This window comes from Zonotrichia albicollis, chromosome 31 (assembly GCF_047830755.1).
Source record: "Zonotrichia albicollis isolate bZonAlb1 chromosome 31, bZonAlb1.hap1, whole genome shotgun sequence".
NCBI classification, from domain to species: Eukaryota; Metazoa; Chordata; class Aves; order Passeriformes; family Passerellidae; genus Zonotrichia; species Zonotrichia albicollis.
Genome location: NC_133849.1, coordinates 5,325,590 through 5,345,520, shown reverse-complemented (window position 1 = coordinate 5,345,520; position 19,931 = coordinate 5,325,590). Strand labels below are relative to the sequence as shown.

The window sequence follows — 19,931 nt, the reverse complement described above, 5'->3', positions numbered from 1 at the left end:
AAGCCCCCAAAACCAAACACGGGGAGGGGATTAGGCGAATGATCAGAAAGGGGAGGGAGAGCGGGGAAAAGAGGGTCGGGATGCCAAAATTGAGCTGGGAAGGGGATGAGGCCCCCAAATTGCGGTGGCAGGGGAATGGGACCGCCAAATAAGGCTGGGATAGGTATGGGGTCCCAAAACTGAGCTGGGAGAGGGATGGGACCTCCTAAATTGAGCTGGGATGGGGGTGAGACCCCAAACAGGATGAAGCAAATTTTGTTCCTAGGATATGTAAATGAGTTTATGGATATGCAAAAAGTCTATGAATATGCAACAGGCTGATGTCATGGGAGACAAGGACCAAGGAGCAAAGGTTGTTATGGCCACCAAGACGCCCCAGATATTTTCGGGGACACCCCTTAATTATTCTGGTTTTAATTACATCAGCCTGTTACATATTCATAGACCCTCATGCATAACCATAAACTCATTTACATATTTAATGAACTTTTTATATGGCCCATCCTTTGATTACTACTACTAACAATAATAATAATAATAACAATAACAATAATAATAATAATAATAATAATAATAATAATAATAATAATAATAATAATAATAATTTGAAATTAAGGGGCTCTCAGGAAAAGATATGGGAGTAGAAATAACAGTTCTTTATTAGGAAAAAATAAAAATACAAATACAGTAGTACAAACAAAAAACCAACAGTGACAGAGTCAGAATCCTCCGGGAATTCAGTGAAAAAGTTTGATCCTTGGGGAATCCAGTGGGAAAAGGGCTGATGCCTTGGGAATCCAGTTGAAAAGAGCTGATCCTCTGCAAATCCAGTGGGAAAAGCCTGATCCTCGAGGAATTCAGTGAAAAATGAGGCTGATCCTATGGAATCCAGTAGGAATAGGGCTGATCCTTTGGGAATCCATTTCTTATTCCCCAAAAAAGGGCACAAGAAGGCCCGTGGAGTTTTTATAGGGTATCCCAAGGGTGGAGTTGGGGTTTGGGTCAGGGGAGGAGTTCTTATCAACACAACAAGGGTGAGATCAAATACCTGCCTCTTAGCAACAGCACCACTCCACACAGAAAACATCCCCAAATCCTAAGTTCCCTCTAAAACAACTGAGAAATTATGGAACTTCAGATATATTCAATCAATTTCCTTAATTTAACCCCGTTTTGGGTGTTTTTAAAGGATGAAGGTGAAGTAGAGGGAACTTAAGGCCAAACAAAGAGCAGAAGCACCCAGGTGAGTTCTCAACATGGATCACAGGGAATGTGAGTGACCAGGGCTGTGCCCAAAGTGTCTCCTCCATCAGGGGATGGAGCTGGAGCAGCGCATGAAGCTCTGCCCGCACTCGGGGCACTCGCAGGGCTTCCCTTACCAGTGCCTCCTTTGGTGTCGGGTCAAGTCAGAGCTGCTGGAGAAGCTCTTCCCACACTGGGGACACTCGTAGGGCCTCTCCCCAGTGTGGATGCGCCGGTGGGTGATGAGGGTGGAGTTGCGGTTGAATCCCTTCCCGCAGTCGGGGCAGCGGAAGGGCCTCTCCTCTGTGTGAATCGGATAGTGCCGGAGGACACTGGAGCTGGTCTGAAACCTCTTCCTGCATTTATCACACTCATAGAGCCTCTCCCCTGTGTGGATGCGCCGGTGGGCGATGAGGTTGCAGTTGTGCTTGAATCCCTTCCCGCAGTCGGGGCATTGGAAGGGCCTCTCCTCTCTGTGAATCCGATAGTGCCGGAGGAGACAGGAGCTGGTTGGAAACCTCTTCCCACACTTGGAACACTCATAGGGCCTGTCCCCAGTGTGGCTCCTCTGGTGGCTGATCAGGTAGGAGCTCTGGCTGAAGCACATCCCACACTCCCCGCACTCGTAGGGCCTCTCTCCAGTGTGAATCCTCTGGTGCCTGATCAGGCTGAAGCTCCGGCTGAAGCTCTTCCCACACTCCCCACACTCGTAGGGCCGTTCCCCAGTGTGGATCCTCTGGTGCCTGATCAGGTTGGAGTTCCACCTGAAGCTCTTCCCACACTCCTCGCACGTGTGGGGCTTCTCCCCACCATGGAGCTGCTCATGGAGCACCAGCTCCGATCTCTGGCTCCGTCTCCGGCTGCCTTCCCAGCCCAGGCTGGCTCTTTCCCCCTCAGATCCCCGCCGGCTGCGTTTGCAGCCCCTCCTCGTGCGGCATCTCCGGGGTTTTTCCTCCCCGTTGCCTTCCTGCGCCGTGGAGCCGCTCAAAACGGCCTCTTCCACCAGGTTCTGCCGTGGGCATTTGTCCTCCCTGCTCTCCATGCTCAGCTCCTGCTCTGGGGGAGGAAGGACAAGGACAGGATGGGATTTGCCTCCGTGCCACAGGCAAGGGCAAGGAGATCCCCCCAGGGCTGAGCTGCAGCCGGGACCGTGCTGGGCTGGGAGATGGAGCAGCACAGAGGGGAAAGGGGCACTGACTTCCTCCTCACCTGCCTCAGTGTCCCGGGGAAACTTCCTCTTCCTCGCAGCCTCCTAGGCCTTGGCAATGGGCAATCCTGGTTTGGGGAAAACAAGGGATGAGAGCGTTTGTAGGACCATCAGGGGGTAGGACGGTCGGGACGGATGGAGACGAGAGAGCTCTGCAGCCAGGGCCTGGAACTTGCGGTTTATTGCAAAGGGCCTGGGTGCAGGACCCTGCTTGGAGCTGCCAGGCACAGCTCGGAGCAGGCACGAGAGAAGAGAGGGGTAGAGAGGCTGAGAGGGTAACAGAGTAAGAGGAGAAGAGCGTAAGAGAGTAAGGGTCCCGTTACAATACAACAGATCTTCTTCTGTGTTAAATATTCTATTTCTCACTAACCAATCTAGTACAAGATACAAATCCTATAGCATTTACATACAGCCTGTAAAAATCATTACATCACTATACTGTGCTACACTTTAAACCCTAAAAACTCTTCTTTGGACCCCTTCTGCTGAGCCAGTATGGTCTGCTCTGACCCTTGGATCTGCCTGCAAGCAGAGGGAATTGTTTCATCAAAAGGGGATTACCTTCAGTTGGGCCACACCATTGTTTTCCAGTTGTTCACTAACTAAGGTATCTCAGATCTTGCTTTCATTTCAATCTTCATAGTTTTTATTTTCACAAAATCTTTTGCCAGACAATCATATTTAGAAGGCTTTCCTGTTTCATCGTCCCCAAAACCCACTGAGTTTGAAGGTCCCTCTGCCCAAGTCCATCTCTACAAGTCACTTGTGGAGAGCCTGGTTCAAGCATGGCTTAAAGAAAGAGGCCATGAAGGTACTCAGCTGAGGGAAAAATAGAAGCCTGCTGTAAAGCAGCCTTTCCCAGGCTTGATTCTGTAAATAATTAAGGTTCTCAGCCACCTTTTATATAAACAACAAGATTCTCAGACCGTTCTGTCCTTGGCTGCTACTGGGAACAGACAGCCAGTCTGGGAACATATATGAAGGTTTTGAGAACCTTTCATATCATGGTGGGAACACTGATCTTGGTTTCAGTAAACTAACTTCAGGTATTGTAAACAAAAGGAGGAGCTGAAGTTTTCTCTACAGCCTATTAGGAGCTCAGATTTTGCAATATGCATGAAGTGAATTAACACTGTTATAAAAAGTGCCTGATTGATGAATAAAGTGGAGTCGATGCTGAACAATGAAAGTTGGGTCTCCCCCTCCATCTTCAATAGTCACTGGCCATCAGGGCTCCAGAAAAACCTCCCAAACACCAAGATTCAGCCCAGAAAAAGCCTCCCAGGAGTTCCCCGTCCCTGTTCCCTCCCCTCTGGAGGTCTTTTGACCATCCTGGCCAGGAGCAGTGTCTTATTCATATACATCTAGTTCCTGGACTTGGTTGAGATAAACATCGGGGTTTTTAATGAAAGAATAGAAGCTTCCAGGGCGATAATCGCTGGCTTCCCCCGGGTCACCGGGTCCAGCCAAGAGTGATTAACGCCTCGACATTACAGCTACCACAATGATCCACAGCCCCACCATGATGCATGTGAATGCTGACTTCCCTGGAGTCTACTGACAACATCAGACACCGGGACTGAGTCTTTGTTCACCTCTGCACAGGTAAAGCCAAGGTTATGCATGGGAAGAGACACAAAGAACATTCGGTCATCTCTGCCTCGAGCAGAATAGACTGTAAAAGAACTCGCTGTGTCAGGCAGCATTTGTGAACAGGGGGAGACTCTGACATTCGCAGGTCAGATCCGTGTTCACCCAGCACCGAACACGGGCTCGACGCTGACCCTTGGCTGTGCTGGTTTTGACAACCGAACTTCAGTCTCTGAGACAAATTAATAAATCTTTGCTAAATTTTCTTATAAGTTTGGCTCTCGATTTGATCATTTATAACAAAAGGTACCTTATTGTTGTCTTGTTGTGTGTGAGAGTGAGTCACACACAAAATCAGCCCTTCCCGGGCGGGTGGGAAGGGGGGCTGTGGAAAGAGGAGTGTGTGACCCACAAATAAGCCATTGTTCTCCTGGGCGTGTGGGGGCTGTGGCATAAGGTACAGGTGACCTGCAAACGGGCCATTGTCCCCAGGGCGTGTGAGGGGGCCGTGGCTAAAGAGTGTGAGTGACACACAAATCAGCCCCACAGGGGAACGGCACCGGAGGCAGCAGAGTCAGGGCCCTCCCAGGAGGCCCGGAGATACTGAGACCCAGAGGCCACCCCAAGGCCAGGGGGGGCCACAGGGACCCGCGATTCTCTGTCAACAGGGATCCACTCTGTGTCCTGAGGGCGGGAATGAATGTGTGGAAGGGAATGGGAAATAAAAGTGAGTGAATGTAGACGGATGAAAGTACAGGTAATGTATATTCTGTATTTTAACCTTCACTATATCTCCTTGGAGGGAGGTATATTGTACTGAAAGTAGTGTGAGAAAAAAGTTTTTTATTTTTGCGTGTGTAGTTGAAAGAAAAGTGGTATTTAGGTTGTTAGTGAATGTGAAAAACAGAGGCAGAAGATGAATAGATAAGATCTTGAAAAATGAGACAGAAAACCAGTAAGTTGGATACAGGGAAAAAAAAGAAAAAGAATAGTCCTTTGTGAGTTATGTTAGCTAATAGAGATACACCTCCTTGCAAAAGGAGAAAATACAGGGTATTAAGTAGTCGATGGGAAAAATATGCAAACTATGGAAAAAGGGAAATTAACCTTAAACTAGTAAGCTCAAACTTGTGAATTATATACTTTAAAAAGAGCACTAGAATATTTAACACAAAATAAAGGAACTATATATACTGATTCAAGGTATGCCTTTAGAGTAGTACATACCTGTAAAAAATTTGGAAAGGAAAAAGATTAATTAATTCAGGAAGAAAAGGACTAGTACATGAGGAACTTACTTTAGAGGTTTTAGAGGCATTACAATTACCTAAAAGAGATAGCTATACTACATATTAGGAAGCTCCAAAAGGGAAAGACCCCAGAAAGAGGAGGAAATAATTTGGCAGATCACAAAGCTAAGGATGCAGCAGAAAAGTGAGCTGAAAGAGTTATGTTAATATTAACTCAAAACGAGGAAAAACTGGAAATTTCAAAATTTAGGGAAGCTGAGAAAAAAGAATTAAACAAGACAGGAAGTGAACAAGGTAAATCAGGGAAATGGAAACTTCTTGATGGAAGACAATTACCTAATAAAATGTACTTCTAGGAAAATATTAGAAGACAGGCATCAGAAAACACACTGGGGCACTCAAGCTTTGTGTGATCATTTTTTAAGGAACAATGGGTGCACTGGCATTCTTGGATTTAGGATGTATCCGTAATTTGCCAAAGGATAAATAAAAAAGTGATGAGAAAAACAACATTAGGAGAATGTGACTTAGCTGGTCGGCCATTTCAAAGTATCCAAGCAGAAGTTTGGATTTGTTAGGTTCTGTGCTTATTTGTAAAAAACCCCCATTTAATCTAGAAGAAAGAGACTATTCCATATGTTAGACAGGAGATTTTAGGAGAATAAAAATTTTTAAGTATCAGAATGCCCCGAGAAAAAACAAGAAAAGAAAAAGGGGAAATTAAAGGGAGGGGAACAGGAGGAAAAATCAGAAAGAGAGTGGGATCCTCTGAAGGTCTTGCCCCCTCCGTTCGCGGCCCAGGCGCCTGTCCCGGGTCCCGGCTCGCTGCCCGCCTCAGCTCCGCCTGCCCCGCTTTCCATCCCAGGTGCGGCCTCACTGCCCAGGGCAGCTCCACCTGCCCCGGCGCTCTCGCTCAATTTGTGTGCCCTGCTCCCACTGCCTGGCCCGCGGCCGCTCTGCCGCCCATGCTGGGCAAGATGGGGGTTGCTCTGTCCTGCCGCCTGCTCCGAGCTCACCGCGCCCACCGCACCCAGGGGGGTCCTAGCCATCCCATCCCTGCCTGCCCTGCCCGTGCCACCTGCGCTGGGCACTGCCGCTGCTGCCGGGCTCTCCCACCTGCCTTTGCTCTGCCGGGAGCTGCCGGATCAGCCGCCATCAGCCATCTGGGGGCTGCCCACGCTCTGCCTCGGGCTCCACGGGAACATCCCCCTCTGCCAATTCCGGCAGCAGACCCTGCCCACACTCCCACCAAGCCTCGGCGGGATATCCTCCCCTGACCTCGTCCTGCTCTGAGTTACGTCCCCTTGGAAACCACAGCTCCGGCTGTTCAGGGAAACTCTCTCTCTCTACAGGAAGCACCTTATCGAAACACTAGGAGCTCAGTTAAAAGGCAGCCCTCTCCAAATTCTTTCCCAAAACACGGGAGAACAGCGATACAAGGTAAAAAAGTGAAAGAGTTAGATGAAGGGATTGCTCTATTCCCGTTCAGAGAGGTTCCCATGGGACGGATGCGCTGCCCCGCCCCGCGGGAGCCACCAGCGCCCCTGCCGGCCGTGCCCGGAACTGCACCCAAGGGGAAAGCGCCGCAGCCCAAAGGCCGGGACTGGCTCCGGGCTCTGTTTGCTGTCAGTGCCGGAGCTGTTGCTGTTTGTTTGCTTTATTATACACACTAGTAAAGAACTGGTATTCCTACTCCCATATCTTTGCATAACAGCCCTTTGATTTCACTAGTCTAAAAATTAAGAGGGAGGGGGTTTGCATTCTCCATTCCAGGAGAGGCTTTTTCTGCCTTCCCGAGCAGACACCTCACTTGTTAAGCAAGACAAGCACCCACAGGCACTGAGGGCGTTGCAGGAGGGGCACAAGAAGGCCCTGCAGCACTTGGGCACAAAGGCACAGCAGGTGAATGCAAGAAGGGAGCAGAAAAGGGCCAAGCTGAAGGCAAAGGCCAGGGCACAGTTCCTACAGCCCCTGAGGAATCAACCCCAGGGCCCAAGGGGGCCCCAGCACCCAGGGCATGGGCTCGGCCACAAGCACCTGGCAGAGGCATTGCCCTCCTCGGCAGGGGAGAGCCCACCCAAACAGCCCCTGGCAAGGAACCAGGGCTCCAGCTGCAGGGCACAAGGACACTGCAAGCACAGACAGCAGCACCCTCAGCACCAGCAAGTCCACCCCTTGATGGACATGGATTGCCAGGGCTGGCACAGCTCCCATCACACCAGGGACCCTCCACACTGCAGCCCTTGAGAACATTCAGAGTGGGTCTGCACTGAGAGGAGGCATTTCCTGATGGACACAGGGGCCTCTCAATCAACTCTGAATCTTAGACTTAAGGGGGAAAAATGGCAAAAATGTCTTTGATTATTCAGGGGATTAGTGGGAAACATGTATGGTTTTACTCAACCACTAATAGCAGATCGGGGAGATGGATTTGAAATGCATGAATTTTTACTAACTGCTGATTGCTATAATGATTTACTGGGAAGGGATGTGATCACTAAACTCAGAACACACATTAATATTATAAAAGTTGATACAGAGGCCAGTTCTGTTGTACCTCTGTGTCAAATGTTAGGCCACACCTATGCTGAGGTGAACCCAGAAGTGTGGGCAGCCCCAGGGAAAGAGGGAAAATTAGATATGGAGTCTCTGAAGCAACCAGAACAAAGGGTGTCTAAAAGCAACACCCTGTTCCAGGGGAGGGAAGGAAGGGGAATCAGACACAGCGCAGGTCACCGCCCCATGCTCAGCTCAACCCGCGCAGCTCTGGGTGCTTGTGAGAGCCTGGCACTGAAATGCCCTGAGCAGGAAGGCTTCAATATCTTCTGCTGACACCATGGCACCTAACAGGGGGGCAAAAGCAATTCTCACTGCTTCAGCAACCACTGGAGCAGATATCAAGGGATATTCTCCCACAGCAGCTGGGCGGGCACAGAGCCTGCCCTGGCACTTTGCTGCTGCCAACACCCAGCCATGACATCGGCTCCTGCCTAAGGAGTGCAAAGCAGCACCACTGGTGGCCAAGGGGCCCATGCCAAGTGTCCCTGAGGCCAGAAACAGCCGCCAGCACAGCTCAACACGGGGGGACCCCTCAGCCTGGCCTCAAGGGCTCTGAAGCCCCGGAGATTTGCACTTCCCGCCTGCAGCAGGACGATGGGAGGCCGCCCCTGAGCCTGCCCTGAAGGCAACGCAGCAGCAGCCAGGGCTCCACAGCGGGCCAAGCCCCTGCGCCTGCCCACAGATCCTCGCCTGGAATCCTCTGCAATCCTGGCCACCCTCCTCTGCCATCTCCAGCCACTGGGGCCAAGCCTTGCTGCCACTGCTGCAGCTTCAGCACTGCCTGGGCCTGCACTGCCACAGCTGCTGGGGAACACCAGGGCACAATTCCACTCTGGGGCTCACTGACATCCACACTCTGGGCTGCCTGCCATTGCACTGCTGCAAAATGTACCGAGTTTGGTTCTTTTGAACCTTATTTCTCTGCTCAGTCTTGGTTTGTCTTTGCCTTGGGGAAAGGAATTTTAAAGCTTTTATTTAAGGGATGTTACACCACTCAATGGAAATGAGTTTAACATCCCAACAGACTGGGAACAGCACAAAAGACACCCACAGAGATAACGACCAGCAACAAAACATCAATATTGCCCAGCAGCAAACAGCAACCAACAGCTACCCCAGACACTGCCCCCACCAGAGCTGGAGACACCTGGGCTGGAAAAGGTTGAGAAGGAAATCCAAGAGTGAGGAGACCGAATTCACATCAGAGGGGAAGAAATCCGGGTCCAACAGGAAACCAAACTCAAAAAACTTACACAACTTGGAAGCAATGAACATTAAAGTTGTGCATTTAGATTGGTTCAGACTACATAAAGTATAGGAAAAATCCAGTAACACTCACATAGCATGGAATGATTTTCTCTGCAGAGCCGGGCTATTTCTGAAAGAAATTATTTCTGTTGCACATCCTGGCCAGAACCAAGGAATGCCTTGACTCTCTAACACTAAAGAGATTGTTTCAATGACAAAACTACAACATGAGAAAAAATTTACATAATATTCCCACTTTATATTGTCAGGTAGGTTTGGGGCAGAAGTGTGAGAATCAATTTTTGGTCTGGGTTTTTCCATGTTTGCCTTGATGTTCTATTTTGCAAAACTGAAGAGCTTTAACCGTAATACTTTTAACTGGTAAATAGTTCATACTTTTTTAAAAAAGAGCAGATTCTGAGCAGGCCACATGTGACTCACCAGATGGCTGCCCTGGAAGAGAAGCTTCATTCCAGGCAGCCTCCACAGGACCTTTAGAAATGCAAGTGAACACTGCTGGGCAAAGTGTGGACAATGCACCTGGGTCTCTTGCCCGGGGCAGGAATTGGGCTGATTCCCTCTGCCCCTCACCCCAAGCTCTGCCTGCTGGCACTGATGGAATTTGCACAGCTCAAGGCAGAGCCCAGGGGGAGGATATCTGCCCCTGCAACACAAACGGGTGAAGCTGCAAAAGGAAACAACAAAAGGAGAATTTTGGGAAAACTTCACTATAAATAAATGGAGGGGAATCATCCCTCTGCCCACTCCAACATGTGCGGGCACTGTCTGTGTTATATAGGGTATATTAGAGCACTGGGGATTATTTTGCTACCAAAAATTCAGGGAAATCAGTTGGGAATCCAAGGATTTGATGATTTAGTTAGACAAAAGCAGTCAATTGATGCAGCCCTGGCTGGAGAGAGAGACCAAAAATGGGGAAAAGCTGAAAGGCTACCAGAACAAATCCTACAACACCATGGACCAGCCCCTGGGAACCCAAACCAATTCATATCAGGAGCCACAGAACCCATTTCTCATTTCAATGGCATCATTAGATTACAAGCTCTCCTTGCAATAATAACCAACCAGACAGCTCCAGCTCCTGACCTTCCTGCCGACCAATCCACTGAAATGAGGAACACAACACCTAATCATGGGATGGGATCAGATCATCTGTTAGCAGAAAAAAGAGGAGTTTGTGGAAAATTAAATGACTCAAACTGCTGTTGGAAAATAGATGACAAAGGAAAAGCGGTTAAAAAAAAAATAACACCAGAAACAAAAAAGCAGCTAATGTATTGCTCCAAACGTGGAAAGGATAGGAATGGGGCACGGTTTTGTGGTTCCCTGGCACACCATGGGTTAAACGAATGCTGTTTCTCCTCGGATGTGCTACAGCAACTCTCATCTTTTTACCATGCTCCACACCTTGAGAGTGCAGCTCATTCAGCAGCTGAGCGAGGGGCCAGGGACTTGTAGATAAGGAAATAAGGGGCGAAACCAACAGCTGCAATAAATGTTACTAATTAACATGGACTGCTGCTCACAGAAAGTCCCGCTAAATTCCTGAACTTCGACAAGAATAACAACTTAACAGAGGCGTGAATATTGGCTGTTTTAAAAAAATGGGGACGCACATTAACGAGGACATGTAGTTGGCGGATCGGGAGGTCTGAACCTTTCAAGTACCCCAGCCAGTGCGCAAAGGGAGAGGGAGATGAGGCCGGGAAAATGAGAATAAAAAGAAGGCTGCGAACTACAACAATGGCAGAGAGCCCTCGGCAAATGCCCCACGGCCTCTCCCTCTGCTCAGCAATAAACTCACTTTTACAGGACTCCTCTGTCTCCTCTGGGCACACAAACCTCCGGCCACGGGAATTTCCCCGCACAGCCCCGGGCACGGGGCAGCCCCCTCTGTCCCAGCCACAGCAACCGGGCCGAGCCACCGCTGCTCCGGCAGCGGCTCCTGCCGAGGCAGCGGCCGCAAGGAGACCGCGGGCAGCCGCTCCCGCAGCGCCCTCACGCCAGCGGCAACACGGGCCGGACACGGCACAACCAACCCGCCCGAGCCCCCTGCCGCCCCCGAGGTCCGCAGCCAGCCCCGAGCCACCGCACAAACCAGCGCGGCTCCCACCTGCGCTGCGGCCGCCTCCGAGCTCCGCCGCCTCCTCACCGCGCTCCGACCGCCGCCGCCGCCGCTTCCGGGACCGCACACACGCTCCTCGACAATGGCGCCGCTGCCCAGCACGGCCGCCCTCAGCCCGCCACCGGGGCCCTGCTCCGCCCCGCTCCCACCAATCAGCGCGCCACAACCACGACTGACGGCAGCACCGCCCAATCGCAGCCAGGGGCGGGCTCTGCACACGGCACAGCCCCGCCCCGCGCTCTCAGGGCCCCCCGGGCTGCGTGAGGGCAGAGCCGGAGCTGAGAGACAGCCCTGGAACGGGCCCGGGCCCGAGGGGTATTGAGCTGAAAACACAAAGAAACTTCTCCTCAGCTTCCGCCACGGCTTTCCCGGCCCTGCGACTCCGGTGGCTCCAGCTCAGCGGGAGACCCTCAGTTTTCCTATCCCTAATTAGGGGTAGAATAGAGATGCATCAGTGCATGTCTTTGTTTTACCGCAAGAAAAGGAAAACTGCCCAATGCTCTGTGGATGATTGGGGGAAGGGAGAGATTTCTGACAGAAAACTCCCAAATCGCAGAGCAGGATAATGAGAAGTAAGTGAAGACCCTTAAATCCACCTTTCCCCCATGCCTCCATTGTGAAAGACGCCCATGACTTTAAAAAAAAATAAAGTTTAGATGTAATAAAATGGTCATAAAAATAGCAATATAATTAGAGTAATAAAAATCTGAACAATTGAAATTAGGACAATACGAGACAAAAAGAAGAAAATTATGGAGGACCAAGTACCTTTTTTGGGCAAAATAAGCCCGAAAAAGGACACCCGTTAACAGAGGATTACCCTTAAAAGCAACAGCCTGTTGCATATTCATACACTTTGTACATGACGCATAAATTCCATTCAAACTAAGGATTCTGTCTGGTCACTGTCAGCTTCTTCCTCCTAATCCTTAGCGGCGTCTTCACGGCTGAGCAAGGCGGGAAGAAGTTCGTTCCTTCTGATAACAGAGCAGTAAATTCTCTTTCTCTGAAAGATTAAGGTGTCCTGTGGCTGCTATCTGGTGCAAGTACCTCATTCATTTCTTAAAAAAGTATCCCACATACATAGTTCCTACCTTAACTAGAAAACTGCATTTATCATACTGTTAAAGTGTTGATACTGCCCTACTAATCGCTACAACAAAATACATATAGTATTTTATATCGGCTTAGAGACATATAATATGCACCTTTCCCATTGCCAAGGTAAAGGGATTCCTTTATTCAGTCTAACCACAAATAAAATAAATAAAAAGGCTGTCCCTGTTACAGAAAAAATCTGATATGCCCACAAACACCACAAATGGGGGCGGGGGGGAATTCCTGGAATTCTTTTAGTTTGCTTTAATGCACATAAATCACCACACTAGTTTTTCCACATAAAATGCTGCACTTGTTGCAAACAAAATCTTAAAATCTCACAAACAGAGCTATACAGTCCCAAGAATCAAATTACCACAATGCAGGGGAAAAAAACCACACAGCTCTCCTGTACCTCAAGTCTTGGGAATCAACTTATAACAAGCTCTCTCTATTACAGTTCTGACAGCCTACAAACACCAGTTCAAGATAAAACCCTTCTAAAAGGGTGGCTTAACCCTTTTGACTCAGGCTCAAGCTTAATACATAGCTTAACACAGATGACACACAACAAAAATTACCAGCTTGTTACAATTATAACATTTACACAATAGTCAGCAAAATCTCACACTACACCAGATGAATCCAAAGTTGCAACTTTGCAAACTCCACAAGGAGAGGGATCACAAAGGCACTTGTGTTACAGCGTTTGATCCTCGCCTGCCAGGTCCCACTGGCAAAGGATTGGTTAACACCTGAACACAAAGCCTTATGAAAGAATGGTTATACTCAAACACCAGGTGTCACAGCAAATGCTGCTCCCCAAAACTAGAAAGTTCACACACACAAACACACTGTGAAAGGGGTATTTCTTTCCACACACACAAACTCACTGTGAAAGGGGTATTTCCACACACACAAACTCAGTTATAACAACCTTAGACCAGCATTTGCCCTTACGACTGCTAGCCCCAGTTGGTGGCAAACTGAGCTCTCTAAGCTGAAATAAATGGCAGCACCAAAAGCCCGAGCTCAGTACAACAGTTCAACAACTCTTTCTGCTGGCAACCAGATTTCAACTGCAACTTCAGCTTGCAAGCACACTACAGAGGCACAAGTTGCACGTGGGACATCTCCCACGACTTACCAAAAGGCCTCTCCTGACCACGCCTTACCAGTCACTGTTTTAAACTGTTTTAATTTTTAAACGTACCATTTTGTCTGGAGTTTTAGTAGTCAGGAGTCCTTGTCTGCTGCTGGATGAACAGTCTGTGCAGCAGAGCCCACTCTTCCAGGAATATCCTGGGGGTGCACCAAGGGGGTCCATGACCTGAGCTGGTCTCACAGCCCAGCAGAGTCTCCTCCTGGCTGGCTTGCTAACTGAATCATTAAAACTGAAGATCATGGACAACGACTCTAACTAGTTAAAGTTAGAAAGCTGTATGTTTATAATGTGGGTGGGCAGCACGGGGGAGTCATTCTCAAAATGCATGACTGCACCACACAAGGATTTTTGCCTTCTGTTCATTTCCCAAAATAATACATATGCATAACCCCAGCACCTCCCATCCCCGGGTTGTATTAAAATGACGTTATTAGTCCTTCACGTGTGTGCAATTCTTATCTTGAATTGGGTCGGGGGTCTCAAATTGGGCCAGTGGTCCAGGGATGAAGTCAGGAAGGTCTTCATCAGGTCTCTGTGACCCTCTGGCACAATCCAAGGCCCCTGCTTTGTGATGGATTGACACAGAGTCCAGGTGCTGGGCATTGTTCTACTGGTTTCAATATGTTCCTCTAATGGTTCACTTGCTCCACTTTTTTCTACAAATGAGCTCATAATATAACAATTAGCTTTAGCTTAGGCATCTAATAATCATTGTCCTATTTTTGGTGTATCTGACTTCAATGTGAATTGGTTCTAATCCTCAGCTAAAATCTTAAATTTTTAAAATCATGATTCATGTATGGCTGCTTTCCAGTTGTTGTTCATGCCTACGATGCAACATGAACCATCAGTGAGAACAACGCAGCGTGTTTCTTCTGCTGGCAGTTGATTGTAGGGTGGAGCTTCTTCAGCCCGTGTCACTTGTTCTTATTCTTCTTTGTCAGCGAGACCAAAGTTTTCACCTTCTGGCCAGTTTGTAATTATTGCCAAAATTCTAGGGCAATTTGGGTTTCCAATACCGCTGATTCTGTCAAGCCCGTTCCCTTGGCTGTGGTTTTGCTGGATAGCAGGCAGGGACAGTGGGAATCTCGTTCATTCTCGCGTAGTTGATTGATAATTGCTGCCCCGAGATGCGTAGGATGTCTCTGCTTCAGCCTGTGCAACTGAAGAACGAGTCTGGACTCTTCACTTTTCGGTCTTGAGGTTGTTTATTAATTCCTATCTATAAAGTTTTCTTTCTGCCCAGCCGAGGTCTGCTCAGCAGGGCAGCCACGACCACTCTGACCGCCCCCAAGGTGGTGTTGTCTTTTTATACTACAAACTACGTATATCATACTGACACTTAATTCCCAATACCTATCACCTATTTTAGACAGTGCACTTCTACTCTAAACCAATCCCAAAGTGCCAACATCACAGCAGAAAACGGAGAACAAGAAGAAGAAGAAGAAAGGCTAGACATGCCCTGATTCCTCCATCTTGTCCCCATAACCCCCATACCAAAAATCCTAAAATCTACATTTTCATCCTGTGATTATTTTGTCATTACTCTATTCAAACCTGTGTGACCTTCACGTCCTCATACAAAGCTGGTAACTTGCTCCAAGGGTCAAAATCAAATCCCCAGGTGTTCTGGGCAGCATGCCAGGGTCTCCAACCCCCCTGGTGGGGCCCTTGGCAACTCTGGACACCGGGAGGGATGTACTGAGTTCCGACATCTCCCCCTTCTGTTTGCACCAAAAACACCTCTTTGGCGACTCGATTCATGACCCGTCACACACACAAAAGGATGCATGGCATGATGAGCATGAGAACCAAAAGTCCTACTAAAATATAAAACTCTATTTCTAAAAGCACTTTCCACAATGGAGAAAGATGGAAAAATTCAACCACATCATCGAACCAGGATCCAGTGAGCTCCCTAAGCTTTTTTATACTGTCTTCTATCTTGTAATGTTTTCATGAATTGACTTTGAGTGATCTGTCAGATTTATGCAGCACATTCCTTCAAATTCCTCACATCCATGTCCATGTGCCAGAAGCAGATAAGTGATTGCTGCTCTATTTTGAAGAGTTGCCCGTTTTACACTGTCAATGTCTTTTAACATGTCACTCAGTGCAAGAGAAACGGCTCGAGCATGTTTGCTCAACCAGCAACCCATGTGGTCCAATTGAGTCAAGGCCATCCCTGACGCTGTCTGAGGTGAGAAAATTGCAATGGCAACTCTCCAAGCCTTGTCCCAAGTGTTTACCTCACCATCACAATTTGGACTATACTGTTCCAATGATCTTCTCCCTTTACATTTTTGCTCTTTCAATGATTTTGAATCAGGTGAGAACAATGAAATTCTTCCAATGCAGCATGGACCACCTTTGACATTTGCAGGGATGCCAGGCCAAATTCTGTCTTTACAAATGAAAAAGATCCCCCGTGGCAATTGTGCTGGAACCTGGAGCAATGCTTTGGTTGTCGTCTTGGTGTATTTGCACCAAGCTGATGCATTTTTGTAAAAAGCATGATGCAGAGTGTGAGAGTCTGTCTGAAATACCCCTCATTTTTGCCTCACGATTGTCGTGAAGAAAAGACCACCAAAAAGTTAAAAACTGTTGAGCCAGCGGGAAGGGGAGTCATGTGCCTCTTAGCTCAGTGTTTCCACAGGTGTTGTTTGCCACGCTGAACTTGAAGGGGCACCTTGCCCTTTTTCTGAACAATAGACCTGGACTTTCTCCCCACCTCCTGGCCTGGCTGCTTTGAGCTTTGGGGTGGTCCCTCTTCCAAGAGAAGACCCCTCTCGTCCACCCTCAACCATCGTGACAGACAAGCAGAGATGTAAGCTTCTTCATCAAGGAACCAAGGTAAGAAACACCTGTGCAAGGAAACCCCCCACACACCCTTCTTACAGAGACTGGAACTGACACCCCCCCAACTCAGGGGATGTGCAGTGGGGGGAGAAAAAGCTGCCCAGAGTAAACGCAGGTGCGAGCACTGGGCCATGAAAACAATGGTTCTCACCCGTTGCCTGGCTTGGGTTTGTGCACCCCTATTCTTTCTACCCCGAAGACCTTTGTTTCGGCCAAGAAACCATTCCCCTTCCCCCAGCTAAAGACAGTACAACTGGGGTCCAGTTCAGCCGTGCCTTTTGTGGCCTGGTGAGCTTTTGACAGCTGGACCTCGAAGGATAAAAGCAGCACCGCATTCGGTAGCTATACCCATCTCCCCTCTTCTCCTCCCTCTTTTCCTTATCTTCTCCTTCTGTCCCCAGTTTCCCCTCACCAACGCATTTCTGTTGTGGTTATTTCAATAAAACTGCATTTGTTGGTTTTGTTACTGTAAATCCCCTGTGCCTTTGTCGGTTATTTTGCATCTTAAAATCACCGCGTTACCCGTTCACTGGGACGGATCGCGACAGTGGGGGGGGTCTCCGCTGTCCCAGTGCACGATGTGGGGGGTCAGTGCTCGAGCGGGGGGTCCCGGTGCTCAATGACGACATTGATTGATGGGTTGGGGGAGTCTCTGGTGGTCCCGGTGCATGAGGAGGGGGGAGGAGAAACTCGAGGGTCCTGATGCCTGAGAGGGGGTCCCAGTGCATGAGGACAGTGAAATTTGGGGTTCCCGGTGCTCAGCGGGGTCCCATTGGGTGCCCAAGGGCAGTGTCTGACACAGAGAGAGACCCCAGTTACACCAGGGACCCGCAGACGGGGGCTGGGTCAGTCCTGGTGACACTCAGGGGGCTCTTGGTAGCACAAGGACTGCCCAGGTTCTCCTGCACGAGATCTTGTTGACACGAGAAGCTGGTGGCACTTGAGGAACTGGTGGCACTCGAGGGGCTCTTGGTGACACGCAGTGCTGTGGCACTCAAGGAGCTGGTGGCACTCGACTGCCCCCAAGTCTCTCCAGTGACATCACTGCACCAACGACATTACAGTGGTGACATCACTGTCTCTGCAGCAGCCTCGGGATGTCCTTGATGGCTTTTTGGCACTGCTTGGCCACTGCGCGGCTGCCGGGGCCACCCAGGCCACCGGGGCCACCTGGGCCAGCATAGGGACTCAAAAGGAGGTTGTGGATATCCCACAGTGTCGGCAGCAGGTGATGCGAGGCCAGGCGGGCGCTGCCCTCCCACAGACGCTCAAACTCAGCCACGTCGGCCACCAAGGCCTCAAGGATATTGGGGGACATTTGCTCTGGCCACTTCAGGGTGTCCTCAATCTCCTCGAGCTGGGTCTGCATGTCCCACGTGAACTCGATGGCTTTTTCACACGCGTCCACCAAACGCTTCAGCGGTGCCAGGGCCACCACTGCCCAATGTCCCCTCCAGGCGGCCGCCCTTGCCCGGCTGGTGGCCACCACGGCCTCATCCATGGCCTTGCTGGTAGCTTTCTCTTCCTCACTGGTGGCCGCTGCCACCTGAGCATTGTGCGTGGCCCCTGCCGAGGCCCCCTCGACCCTGTCCAGGGTCACCGGCAGCCACCAGGGTGTGGCCTCCAGGTTGTCCCCAGGTTGTCCCCTCTCCCTGAAGGTGGCCTTTAACCACAGGTGCTTGGCCCACAAGGGTGTCGCGTCCCAGCAGGTCTTGCGCAGCTCATCGGCCTCCTCCTGCAGCCGGTCCCATCTCTCCCTGAGCGCGGCCACCAACTCCTGCCAGGCCCTGGCCGCGGCTCTCACATCGGCCCAGTTGGTCCCAGGGGTGGCCAAGAGGGCGGCCAGGGCCTGGCCCAGGCAGGGGACACCACGGTGGCCCATGGAGGTGACATCGCCATGGTCCAGGGTCTCACGGAGGCTCTGGGTGAATCTCCTCAGGGCCGCGGGCAGGAACTTTGGGGACACGCGCTGCCGCACGTCCCTGTGTGACCCGGTCACGGTGGCCGCCACCTTGCCCAGGGTGGCCACCACGGACACCAGCGCCTTCAGCAACTGGGGAGAGGACAGGGCACGTGTCACAGATCTGGTGGCACTTGTGGCCGCCTGCAGGGGCCCCTGTGCCCTCACGGGGTCCCCTCTGTCCCTTTCTCATCCCCTCGTCCCCACTGCCACCCCCGTGTTCCCCCCCGTCCCCCACTGCTCCCTTCTCCCCCGTGCCCCCTCCCCCCATTGTGTCCTTCTCTCCCCACCCCCCGCGCCCCCGGTCGCACCTTCTGGTTCTGCTGGCTCATTGGTGACCGGCGGGGACACCTTGGGGACGCTCCGGTGGCGAAGGAGCCCCGGGACAGGCGCCAGTCCCGGCCCAGAATCGGCCCCGGCGTCAGCGCTCGCGGAAATGCCCGAGCGCGATCGGGAGGCGCCGGAAAGGGGCCGGGGCCAGAGGCAGTGACTTCACCGTCCCGCCCATCACCAGTACCGCCCCAATCCTCGGGAAGCACCAGATTGGATTCGGGAGATTTTTAGGCTGAATCCCAAGGGGTTTAGGCTCCATCCCGCCATTTCTAGGCGGATTAAATCCGCCGTTCCCGGCTGGATTCATGAGGGAACGTGGAGCGCTCTGAGGAGCGGGCGGAACTGCCCTCAACCAAGATGGCGGCGCTGCTTCTCTCGCGAGACCTCTGGCGAGAAGCGGGGTGGGGGCGGTTGGGAGGGGATGTGGGGGAACCTGAGGGGGAACTGAGAGTCCTGAGGAGGTTCGGGGAGTTCTGAGGGGATGTGGAGAGATCTGAGAGGAGGCTGGGGGGTCCTAAAAGAGAACTGGGGGCGCTGAGGGGATGTGAGGGGGTTTGGGGTCCGTCAGAGAGAGCTGGGGGTTCTGAGAGAAAATTTGAGGTATCTGAGTGTTATAAATAAGAAGCTTGACAAGGCCAATATTCAAGCAGCAATCAATTTATTAATTAATATCGTAAAGTATGTGCAATACAGCGCTGGGTACAGTGGGGGAAGTTTTCCCTCTAACTGCACACCAATAGTTGAGGGTTACAGGTATTTATAGGGATACTCATAAGCTTTCTCACCAGTTTCTATTCCAATTTTTACTCATCAGCAGTTTCCACTCTAAATTTTTACGTCACAATTCTATACACTGTTTTGATTTAGTTTTTCTCAGGATGTATCTCAAAAGGATTATCCCCAGATGGTGGTGGTCCAGTTTCTGAAAGAAGAAAGACGAATCTCGTATGGTGAAGTCCATCTTCCCAGATGTGGGTCCACCCTTTAATTGCAAAGACTATAAATCTCCTAACAGTGGTGTCCATCTTCCCTCGGTCGAAACTATAAATCCTTCAGCTGATGTTCATCTTCCTTTCTCAAGCTGCTTTTCTCTGCTTTATTAAGGTGTGACATAAGCAAGTTTCCTTTATATATATTCCAAAGCTATAGTTTCAAGGATACAAGCAATATTCTAAAATTATACTTCAAAAGTTTATTTTTGCAGAACTCTTTGAGGATTAACTACAAGCAAAAAGCAACATCCTTAACACTTTAATTCCAATGCTCCTAAA

The 19,931-nt window shown here is 50.1% G+C and overlaps 3 protein-coding genes across 8 annotated transcripts in view; 1 reads left to right on the top strand and 2 right to left on the bottom strand.

Annotated features, from left to right (window-relative positions):
• Positions 1–19,931, top strand: part of LOC102061417 (uncharacterized) — a 236,416-nt gene that overhangs the window by 184,927 nt on the left and 31,558 nt on the right. The gene's annotated exons all lie outside the window — the stretch shown is intronic.
• Positions 636–13,745, bottom strand: LOC141725834 (uncharacterized). 3 transcript variants are annotated; one of them, XM_074529962.1, is made up of 3 exons: positions 13,554–13,745; positions 2,452–2,517; positions 636–2,293 (listed from the first exon to the last, which is right to left on the bottom strand). In XM_074529962.1, the coding sequence occupies exons 1-3, from the start codon at positions 13,743–13,745 to the stop codon at positions 1,376–1,378; spliced, it is 1,176 nt and encodes a 391-aa protein (XP_074386063.1). In that variant the 3' UTR covers positions 636–1,375. The 3 variants fall into 3 exon arrangements, with proteins under 3 accessions (XP_074386063.1, XP_074386065.1, XP_074386064.1); XM_074529964.1 differs by having other exon boundaries at positions 636–2,298; positions 13,554–13,688; XM_074529963.1 differs by lacking the exon at positions 13,554–13,745 and adding an exon at positions 11,231–11,759 and having other exon boundaries at positions 636–2,298.
• Positions 12,452–18,996, bottom strand: LOC141725848 (uncharacterized). The gene is made up of 2 exons (XM_074529992.1): positions 18,639–18,996; positions 12,452–18,420 (listed from the first exon to the last, which is right to left on the bottom strand). The coding sequence occupies exons 1-2, from the start codon at positions 18,657–18,659 to the stop codon at positions 17,440–17,442; spliced, it is 1,002 nt and encodes a 333-aa protein (XP_074386093.1). The 5' UTR covers positions 18,660–18,996; the 3' UTR covers positions 12,452–17,439.